At 35.5% G+C, this 12027-nt stretch overlaps 1 protein-coding gene across 2 annotated transcripts in view; it reads left to right on the forward strand.

The window, feature by feature from the left end:
* Window positions 10549-12027, forward strand: part of LOC109839635 (bifunctional adenosine 5'-phosphosulfate phosphorylase/adenylylsulfatase HINT4) — a 6577-nt gene continuing 5098 nt past the window's right edge. For both annotated transcript variants that reach the window (XR_002246676.1, XM_020408139.1), the window contains exons 1-2: window positions 10549-10680; window positions 10791-10837. Coding sequence is in view for 1 of the 2 variants with exons in the window: in XM_020408139.1 (XP_020263728.1) it covers window positions 10594-10680; window positions 10791-10837 (134 nt within the window). In the remaining variant the exon portion in view is untranslated. The remainder of the gene's footprint in view (window positions 10681-10790; window positions 10838-12027) is intronic.

Here is a 12027-nt window from a genome sequence, read left to right on the forward strand (position 1 = left end):
TGCAATATGCATTATTATTTAATGTGAAAAGGAAGATGCCATGGGATGCCTGGAGAATTCTATGACATAATTTAATGCAAACTATGAATGATTGCATATATGTAAAGAGATTCCTATCAATATTGTCCATGTGTGGTCATTGTCTTTTCTGAGGGAAGTTTAGTACATTTTTGTTACTTAGTTGCTAGGTGACAACCAACGAGCATCAGACGTATGCTTTCAGTTACAAACGTATATAATTTGACATTGTTTTCGAGCTTTCTGTGAGCATAATACCCCCACATCACAAAAAGAATCAAATGAAGTAATGGACTTAAAGAAAATGGGACCAAGGTCCAGTAGTTTTTTTTTTTTTTTTTTTTTTGTGGAACAATATCCAATAATTTAGGTTTTCGAGTTTGTCAAATTCCTGATTTTAGGTTTACGAGTTTTGTCAAATTCCGGAATACTCCCCGCGAAATTGGATTCGTTTCTTTCTATAACCTAAGCCTGGAATTGTACTCAAGACAGTGGGAGTCATATTGAAACCTGTTCTCAACCGTCCGGATCACCCACAGTGGGCCCTGCTAAATGGGATTATCATAATGGCTACAATGGTATAAATATCCAAATTAGATCGCATGTGGCGTGATTTAGTTTCAATATAAAACTAGACGGTGGGGTACCTAAGTCTCTCATTTGCTGAAGCATAAAGGTATAAACGGGTAATAAAAAAAACTTTGGGGTATCAGATATCAATACAGTGGACCTTTGGGGTACCAAAGCGCAATTAATTCCTGCTTGCTCCTTTCTATATCCATAGTGTAGTTTTAGATCAAAGTCAAATTTGTATGATGATGGCTATGTCCTACAAAAGGAGAAAGTACTGAATTTAAACTCAAGGCAAGAAAAATGAGAAAAAGGGGGGAAACTGGAAACGCCATACAATTGTAATCAAATTTTCAAAGCTTGAACCCTGTGAGCAATCAATTTATGGAAGAAGGGGAAAAATAAAATAAAAAAAAATAATCTTATTCTATTTCCGTAATAACATAACTATACAGCCCCTGTCCCTGTTCTGTTTTAGGATATTGCCCATAAAATTAAACATATATGCAAATAAATGCGACTCGTTCTTCAAACGCTCGTTGATATAACATTAATTAATTCAGTGGACAGGGATTACTGGATAATTAATTTCTCGCTAGTCAGAGAGCAAACATGGATATGTCACTGAGATCAAGCTCACTCGACCTGGCTCCGGCCACAAGCACCCTCTCATGAAACAGCCTCAGAGCTCTCTCCCACCGCCGATCGCCGCTCCCTTCGAAGAAGAAGATCCTGTTGAGCCTGAAGATGAAGAGCCTGAGAGAGATGGCTAAGTCAGTGTAGGATGAAGGCATGTGCATGGCCAAAGGGAGCTTGAGGGCAAAGGGGCAGAAAAGCATGGCCATGAGCCTCCAGTTGCTTTGGCCTCCGCCATTGAGGAGCTTGAGCTTGGCTAGTATTAGCAAGTGTGCTGCCATTGAGAGAGAACACAAGAGGAGGGATGAGGAAAGGGAGAGAGGAGGAGGATAATATGTTAGTTCTGACTTCATAATGGAGGCTGAGAGAGATTTTTATATTCTAAATGTGTTTTACGTTATTCAACATATTCTGGGTTATTTGCACCCAAGTACGCCACAGTTTACCTCATTCTTAACTATGATTCTGGAAGTTTTTGCTTGCCCGGAAAATACCAAAGGCTCAAAAAAAAAAAAAAAACACACACACACACACACTTAACTTTGAAATATACCTAAATAATTCATTGGGCATAAAAAAAAAGGTTTAATCAAACTTAAATTTTGTTGGCTTTTGGGTACGTACTTTTTGGTCAAAATAAAACTTTCAAATATAAAAGCTAAAATGAGGCTAACTTTGGGAGATTTAAGTGCAAATAACTTGTAATTTTCATGGATTGAAATTAGGGCCATTTTGAACCAATTAATCATGTCTCATAAATCTTTTCTCTGTGTGTATCCAGTAGTATCTTAATCTAGATTTACGATGAGGCCATATTATTTTTTTTTAATGAAAATTCAATAAAGTTGGAATAAGAACTGAAGATTATAATTTTATTATGCATAATATGTAAAAGTGGAGTTAATTCCTTTTGACAGTTGATCCACCTGTAACATGTTCACCAAAGAAAAAGGTATATACATGGTTTTTGTCTTTACACCTAAAGGTTTATCCTGGTTATGTTTAAATTCAATATTTACTTATCTTTGTATCTTTAGACTCAATCAACTTTGTGTATTTATTTTTAAACCAAAACTTCTCAAATACACTTCATATTATGTGGTCCCCCCTAGGGGTGGCAAATTTTGACCCGACCCATCAACCCGACCCGACCCGACCCGTTAATAATGGGTATGGGTTGAGTTATATGGGTTGGGTTATAAATGGGTCAACCTGAATTTACCCATTTATTAGATGGGTAAATTCCGGTTGAGCCACTGACCCGTATAATGACCCGTATAATGAAAGTACCGACCCGAATAACAACCTGCTTAAACCCGTGCGACAAAAATAAGCTCCAGATCCCATCACGAAGAAAAGCCCTAGATCCCATCACGAAGCTCAAGCGGCGAGCGGCGCAACGGCGGCAAACGGCGAGCAGCGGCGATCGGAGTGAGGTGTCGACGACGAGTGACGGTGAACAAACGGAGGCAAGCGGCGTCATTTCTTCCCCATTTTTGTCTTCGTTCTAATTTAGACCATTGTTTCCCAATAATTCACAGCGCGATCCTCTCTGTAAGTTTCCCCCCTCTCTCTCTTTCGAAGCTTAAATGTTCAAGTTTTATAGCTCAAATGTTCTGTTTCCAGAGTTGATCATTGGCTTTCATGTAAATGAATTTGATCATAGACATCTATTCCTCTTACTAGGGTTTCATTCATGCTCATTTATTAGTGAAATCTGGCTAGAGTTCCATCTTTTGATGTACTCATTATCTCTGATTGTGATTTATTTTTTAAGTAGACTGTTTGAATATCGACAATCAGTATTGAGGATCTAATTAACCTTAACCTATTACTCTGCCATAATTTTGATATGTTTAATTAATAAATTTTAATTACCTGAACATATAATTAGTTTTTCTTAACGCTGCATTTTAGGAAATAATCAGTTCCCCAACGGATAGCTGAATGAACATTTTGTAGCTCATTTGTAGCTTGTAATTATTGGTTATAATGAAGAGCAGCTCATGCCAGAGTTGTGACTGTAAAAGTCATGGGCAAGCCATATTTTACATTGTCTGCTGCATCATAGTATCCTCCCACGAGGTCCACCTACACTTTCCATGAAAATTGTCAACATAAAAGAGAGAAAATTTAATATATGACTCCATTGGAAGTGGATAAAAGAGAGAAAATTTAATATATGTGTGTCTATTAATTACCAAGATGATATCGAAAAATTTAATATATGACTCCATTGGAAGTGGATAAAAGAGAGAAATTTTAATATATGTGTGTCTATTAATTACCAAGATGATATCGAAAAATTTAATATATGACTCCATTGGAAGTGGATAAAAGAGAGAAAATTGTTTGTAATGGAGAGAAAAGATTGAGAAAGGGAGATACTATATACATTGAGTTTGGTACTTAATTAGTTTGTTAGTTTTCTTTTTATGTCTATCTTTGCATTGTGCATAGCGGTACCTTGTAATCTTTTCTTTTGAGACCACACAAAATAAGTTTAAAGCGACAATATTAGTTGTAATTTGATCTGTTGTTATCCCTTTCATAATATTTCTAAATAAAAGAGCTTTTAATGGAATGTTAGTTTGACATTAACAAACTAAATTAACTAATTCTTACTGGCTGCTGTTTCTATATTTAACTATTGGGCATTGGTCAAGTTTTTGAAATACCTGTCCTATTTATATGTGTCTATTAATTACCATATCAAAAAGTAAACATAACAGTAGTTAATTTGAAAAATATTGGAGTGAGTACAATGTTCTACTTGCTATTGCGTGCATCTTGGATCCCCGATACAAAATGCAATTTGTAGAGTTTTGCTATCATGGGCTATATGGACACAATTCTACGGAGCTTAAGAATGTGAAAGACAAGCTTTTCTCTCTCTTTAATGAGTACTCGAGCAATATGGATGGTAATAGAATGTGAAAGACAAACTTCCACATTGTAACGTAAATCATGCTCTTTAGATTGAGGAGAGCAACCAAACAGTGCATTATTCCGAACTCTTTAGTATCTTAAAATAAGTCTCTCTATTCACTAAGTTTAAAACAGCCTACAATATCTATCCAGTTTAAAACATGATGCTGATTTTTCAGTGAGCACATGTACAAAGTTTGTATATTTTGCAATATTCGGTTTCAGCTTTAAGTTAAAATTTTGAATCAAACATATTAATCTGTCTGTGTTTGTCACTCAAAAATTTGAATCAAATATACTCGCTGTAGTACTCTCCTACTTGTTTTGCATACTATTATCATTCAGCTTCCAACAAAGCTGATTAACAGCTATTGATATTGTACATTACATTGTCTCTTCTCTTGTCTGTACTTATAAGTATTTGTGCTCTCTGTTTATTGTCAGTTTCATTGGTGGTTACTATTAAGCCTTCAACATGTTATTATTATTAGTTAGCAACTTCAGATTTTCTTTAACGCATCGTTAATATATTTGTGATAATTGTTTAGGTAATTTTGTTATCATGTCTGCTTCGAGAATATGGCCCCTAATAAAAGTTGGATGCACAATATTGATAATCGTGCTACTTGTGAAGATTATGCTATTGGATAATAAAACTGGTACTCTTGAGATAGTTGAGTCACTCTTGAGATAGTACATTTCAAAGCATTCTTATGAAGAGTTCAGAATTAGTCACTCCATTTAGGTGCTTACCAGTGCCAAATATGCTTGTGAGCTGCACTTCCTTTTATTAACAAACCCACCCTCTCGTTGCAGGATTTGCCACCGGAGCGAGCTTTTGCTGATTTTGTCCTCTGCAATCTGATTCTCCACCTTGTGATCATGAACTTATTCGAATAGAACTGTATTAATATAAGTTGGAAACTGCAGCAATATGTATTAGGTCTTATCAGTTTTTGGACACGTCCATTTATGGTACTCACATAATTGTTTACCTGGTTGAAGATTGTACTCTTGCCTCACAATTCTCATGATGAATGATGTATTCAACTAAAACTCGAGATCAAAGTTCTTATTTATTTTTGATGACTGATATTGCATGAGAAAAAAAAATGCAAGCTAGGGGGTGACCTTCAGATGCATGAGAAATGGTGTCATTACTTAGAAGTTTGGAAAATTTGAACAGTTTAAGTTCATTGTTAGAAGTTTGATAAACGGGTCATTCGGGTTATATGGGTCGGGTCGGGTAACCCGTTTAATAAATGGGTAGGATCGTATTAACTCATTTATTAAACAGGTCGGGTCGGGTCATTCTTATACGGGTCGGGTCAAATTTTATATGGGTCGGGTCGGGTCGGGTTGACCCGTTTGCCACCCCTAGTCCCCCCTAAAATAAAAAAATCAATTTTACCCCTCTCTTTTCTCATTTAATTCTCTCTCACCTCCTTTGCTCGCTTATTTTCTTTTTCAACTTGTATAACCATTAAATACTTCTTAACTCCCTTAATTTAATTTTTTTTAAAACATTGGTGAGGATTCGTCTCTTTTTTGATATTATGATATATAAATTCTCCCAATTCCTCAACTCCTAATTTTGTAGCATAAACTCACATAAATGTTTGGGACAACTATTACACTAATTCATCTTTTTCTTCATCACAGTTCACATGATTATTTATGATTCCTCATGATTGTTTACTACAATTAATACGAATTAATGATACTTAAAAATTAAAAATTTTGATTTTAATTTCATATGTGAGGGGGAGGGGGAGAGTTTTGGGGAGATGTGGGGGTATTTTGGGGGATTTACCTCCTAAAAGTACAAATAAAATATTTTTTAGTTATGAATTATATTATTCAGGTTTAAAGATAAAAAGAGAAAGTTGATCGGATTTAAAGATACAAATGAAAATACTTATATTTAAAGTTTTAAACATAAATTAGGGGAAAACTTTGGGTCTAAAGACAACCCCCCAGCCCAAGGGAAAATTACTTCTAGGCCCCAAAATCCAACTTTCAATGTGCTCCAGCCCCTCATATTTTTTTAAATGTGTTGCAGCCTCTTGTTTTTGAAAAAATTGCGTCCAGGCCCCTCCATCATGATTCCAGCTCATGCCAACAGATGATTAGACATACCAGCTCATGATTAGACATGTCAGCTGGTTTAAATTCTAATTTTACCCTCCTCTTTCTCATGTCAGCGGATGTTAACTCTTAGGGCTAACATGTTAACTCTTAGGGCTAACATGTTAACTCTTAGGGTTAACATGTTAACTCTTACAGATAACATGTTAACCCTAAGAGTTAACATGTTAACTGTTAAGAGTTAACATGTTAACCGTAAAAGTTAACATGTTAACCCTAAGAGTTAACATGTTAATATAATAACCATGATCGCCGTCGGCCACACGAAGTTCCTCGGGACGACGCAGTGGCAGAGCGGGGGAGGCGACAGAGGGGGACCAGAGGAGGAGGAGGGAGGTGTAGGGGGAGGTGCAGCGGGGGAGGGAGGCGGGGGAGGGGAGGGAGGCCGGCGGGGGCAGAGGAGGAACAAAGGAGGAGGAGAGGGTGTGAGGGAGTGGTAAAATCGGGATTTTTGAAGATGTTGCATTGGAACTTGAGGAGAGGGGCCTGGACATAATTTTTTTTAAAAAAAGGGGCTGCAGCACATTGTTGAAAGTTGGGGGCGCTGTGACACATTGAAAGTTGGATTTTGGGGCCTAGAAGCAATTTTTCCTTTATTTTATTATTGTTTTTGGTTCAAAATAGATTCTGAATCAAGCAAACCCCAATTCATGGCATAAAATCTTCTATTAATTACCAATATTTCCTTAAAAAAATCTATTTATTTAGTAAACAATTTATAAGATTATTTTCTTCTTTTATTTTTCTCACTTCTTTTTATTTTTGTCTCTGTGTACCGCCAAGACGACCTTGGTTGTCCTTAGGATTAAAAGTAGCACTGTGGAGCCCGAGATAATAACAGGAGAAATTTTCAAAATAGCTCTATTTACAACTTCATTCACTATAATTGACTTATTTAAAACTTATTTACAAAAATCGATCATGTTTCGGCCACCTCAGTAGTGCGGATTGAAATAAGGTCGATTTTTGAAAAAATACTTATTTCTGATTAGTCAGGATTGTCAACCTTGACTAATTACAAACCTGGTTAATTATCTTTCAAAATAGTCGAGATTGACAACCATGACTATTTTGGATTGTAATTTCAGCTCTCACTGTTAACCCCTATAATTAGACTAGTGTCTATTTAGTCACGGTTGGTAATCCCAAATAAGTTCGAAATGCGCCGATTTTGATGAATAAAGTTGTAAATAGGTCTACTTTAAAATTTTGGTGACATGGCCGAATCCGGGTCAATTTTTAGAAATAAGTTCGAAATGTGCTGATTTTGATGAATAAAGTTTGTAAATGAGTCTACTTTAAAATTTTCTCCATAATAATGCATCAAAGGACCTGAAAATTTTATCAAGGGTTATTCACACTTAATGCCCCAAAGTTAATCTACACCATTTTAAACTATGATAGGCTAAAGTTTTTTTTGTTTCGCCTAGCAGATACCACAAAGTTCTAAAAAGAATTAACTTTGATATTCTCCTTAATTCATTTGAGGTTAGCAAAATTATAAGTAGTGCAAACTTTGGGATATTTCAATGCAAATAATTACCCTTACCAAAAATACAAACCAAATAATTACATAAAAGCGTACCTTCATTTTTTTACTTTGAGATATTTCAATGCAAAGAACTCCTTTTTTTTGCATTAGTTATAGACCAATTTATTAAGTATATTAAAAATGAAGTTCGTGGTTATTTACTGATGATATAATATTAGTTGACAAGACTAGAGAGAGTATAATATCTAAAGTAGAAAGTTGAAGGCAAGCTCTCAAAACTAAATGTTTTAGAATTAATTAAAAAAAGAATATATGGATAGAGAGAGGGTAGAGCAAGGGGATGATTGAATCAAACCCAAGGGGAGGGAAAGGGGAGAGAGTGAATGTGATGTAACTGCTTGTGTTTGGATAGACAACTAGAAAATGGAGAGAGAGAGAGCAACGAAACTAATTTGCGTTTGTTTAGAGTAGAAAATAAGAAGAGAAGGGAGCAATTCACTTAAAACTCAACCCCTCTCGCAATTTGTCCACTTTAGGATAGTTAAGAAAGTGTAAAAATTTGCTTCTTTTTAACCCTCCTCATCCTTCCCCTCACTTACTAAAAAAATATAAACAAAAACAATTTTAAGATAATTAGCNNNNCCCTCCCCTCTTAAAAAAAGCTATCCAAATCTATCATAAAAGTAACCACTTTCGTTATTTAAAAACAATCATTTGTCATAATGATGAGATTGAGGATGATGTTGTACATCGATTCAAATCCGGATGGTTAATATGGAGGAGTACTTTGGAAGTTTTATGTGATAATAGAATACCTATGACACTAAAGGAAAAATTTTATAGGACATTTATATGACCGACAATAATGATTTATGGGTTGGAATACCGGTCTGTTAAGAAATAACATGTGCAAAAAATGAGTGCAGCATGAATGAGAACGTTAAGATAGTCTTCTAGGTATACGCTAAAAAAAGGATAAAAAACGAGTGCATTCATAGTAAAATAGAGATTACTCCTATCGAGGATAAAATAAGAGAGAATGTACTAAGATGGTTTGGTCATGTACAATAAAGATATCCTAGTACACCGGTTAGAAAATGTGATAATATTATAGTTGATGGGACAAAGAGATCTAGAAGTAGACCTAAAAGAACTTGGTTGAGAGCAATTAAGAAAAATATAATAATGGTTACTTTAACGAAAGATATAAGTCATAATAAAATAATATGATTCATGTAACTGACCCTAATTATTTGGATAAAAAAACTCTGTAGTTGTTGTTGTAATACCAATATAGTAATTAGAAGAATATTGTCACCATATATATGACGCGTACTACTATTGTTTTCTTTATGGAATCTTTTGCTTTTCCCACGAGCTATCTCTTTAAACCTCGCCCAAAAGATTATATGGTTAGTAGATGATGCATATATTCTCACGTCTTTTTCTTGTGCACGCCGAAAGAGCCACGTGTCACTTTTAATGTTGCCCACCAGAGAGTCCAAAATATGTATAACAATCAAGCATAAAAATGATAAATATCGAATTATGAAGATATTACATATAGGATAATATATATGGTCATAGAAAGCAAATGGCTTAGTACCAGTTGGCTCTGTCCAATTCTCATTACAGGCTTGCATAATAATCTTATTGATAGTTTCCTTTTAAATGGTGTTAGAGATGTATTATTGTATAAATTTTTCCCTTTTTTCCTTTATTTTTTAGGTGTCATGCGAGGGTAAAAATGAATCCGTTCTTACAATGAAGTATCCTGAATCCCACAACAACATCGTGCTTTACTTTTTTTTTAAAAGGCAAAGCTGAAATAAAAGAAAAATAATTTAAGGACCCAAAATATGGGACCAAGGGAGGGGACATGTGAGGTGTCTCCTCCCTATTGCATAATGGGTTGGCCATGCCAACTCATGCCATCTCATTATGCAATAGGGAGAGGACATCTCACATGTCCCCTCCATTGGTCTCATATTTTGGGTCCCCGTAACAGCACTCGAAATAAAATTATCATTATAACAAATTAGGTGGGGGACAAGGGGCGAAATAAATCTCGGTAAACTCAACGCTAAACAAAAACGCCACGTCTCGTAACTTTCATTCTGTATAATTTGGTTGACACCGAAATTGAGATGTAGAGGAGGTGAATTATTGTGAGTCATCATGAGATACAAATCCAACGGCTAAGAATTATTGTGGGCCATCGTGATGATACAAATCCAACGGCTAATAAATAATTTAGGGGCTGTTTAGTTGTTGTTGGTAAAATTGTGTATTTATGACACAACTTGGAAAGTTGTTGTCCACCTTATCAATTTCACATGTATACTTTTCTTTGTTTGTTTTTTATTCCATTGGAATCATAAATTGCTTGTTTGGTTTGCAAATGTAACTTTAATTGTTTGTTTGGAAAGTGTAAAAAGTTGTCCCTACTTAAATGACCATATTGGTTGAAATTATTTTTTATTATTTTTTTCTGATTTCAATGTCAGCTTTCTCCTAAAATCATGTCTTTTTTATGAAATCAATTTACAAGCCACATCAGCATATGAAATCACTTTACACTATTTTCACAACTACAAACAAACAATTGAAAGCGATGAAAGCTGACATTGGGATCCACTTTTTTACACTTTTCATCCTTTTACATGGTAAAAACATACAACCAAACAGCCCCTTAACTCTATTATCTTTGCTAACTTTTCCAAACATGATTATTACGTTTTCCAAACATAATTTTGTAATCTTTATTACAAAAATTAGGGCTTTTGGTATTGGGAAAAGCCATGGCGGCTCCAGCAGCGTTGAGATCTAGTCCCTGCTCGTTCTGTCAGATCGCCAGATCTCCTGCTTCCACTCGTGTCCTCTACACTGTACGATCAATTTCCCTCTTTCAAAATTTTCATTTTGGTGGATCTTTTTATTGCTATTTTTAGTTTCTTTTTTTTATATTTATTTTCGCCCCTGTTTTGTGCAATTTAAGGATGATAGGGTCGTCGCATTTCCTGACATCAAGCCCGCCGCTTTCAGGTGATTGATTCGCTTATCTTGTCTGTGATTGGTTTTTTACATTGATTTTCTTGCAAAAAAAAGGTTGTTTTTTTTTTTGGAGTTTTGAGTTATTAATTGACCTGTTAGGGAAAAAAAGGATTATTTAAAGATGAATTTGGGTGATTCGTGTGCGAGAACTAGAGTTCGAGTTTATCATTTAGCATTTTTTTTTGATGGAGATATGGAATATGAATGAAATTATATTGAGCAGTAAACCCCCTCAATACTTACTTTGCCCACCTCCCTCAGTCCAGTCTGCAGTTGTGGCCTATGCCCATGCCTCCTAGATGAAGAATCGGCGGAACGAAGTAGTATTGCCTTTATTTACTGAAGCCCCCCTCTCCTTATGGTTTGACACAGCTTTCGATTCCTAACCGCAATACATAGGGAGAGACAACCCCTAGAGTTTGAGGAACGATCATACTCCAAAGCCTGGGCACACGTAGTATCAAAGCCGAGTCCCCTCACACATGCTTCAATAGTTTCGCTCTTCAATTCAGTAGTTGCCCAATGTGTTTTCGCCCACTAGGGGTGCGGTCAACCTTCGGTAGGTTACTGCATTTGCCGCCCATAGGTCGAATTCTACTTGTGGGTTTTTATTGGTTTGGCACCCTTGTTAGATGTAGGCTAAATTTCAGACACCCTTATCTTTGGACGACCACTAACTTTCCAAATATCAGGACACCCTTAAATTTAGAGCTTACAAGAAAAACACCTTCGATATTATGATTTTTCATAAAGCCCCGTTAACGGTGTTAAGTGCCATTTTCGCATGGGTGAGTATGAAAACTACTTGGGAATAATTTTTACCGGTGAAAATTGTGATTCACGCTTTTAGGGGAACCCCCCCTCCCTTTTAAATTTCTCATGACTTGTAAACTTAAGGGGTTTTTATGATATTTTGAAACTTGTGGGGGTTATCTGATAATCGTCCAAATTAAGCCATGGTTATATGTCCAGTTCTTTAGATCTTATTCCAAGTAATGTGGATTCTTAAAGTCGGTTTGGCAATTTGTAAGCTATACCAGAATAATGCTAGTCTAGCTATACTTGGGCCAGTTCATAAAACTAGTTCTAGTTTGAGTTTGATTCAATTTGGCTGCTTTTCGTTTTCCTTTCTTGCAATATTTTCGGACCAAATATGAAATCTGATCTATTTTTTGACCAAT

The sequence above is a fragment of the Asparagus officinalis genome, chromosome 4 (genome assembly GCF_001876935.1).
Source record: "Asparagus officinalis chromosome 4, Aspof.V1, whole genome shotgun sequence".
Lineage (NCBI taxonomy): Eukaryota > Viridiplantae > Streptophyta > Magnoliopsida > Asparagales > Asparagaceae > Asparagus > Asparagus officinalis.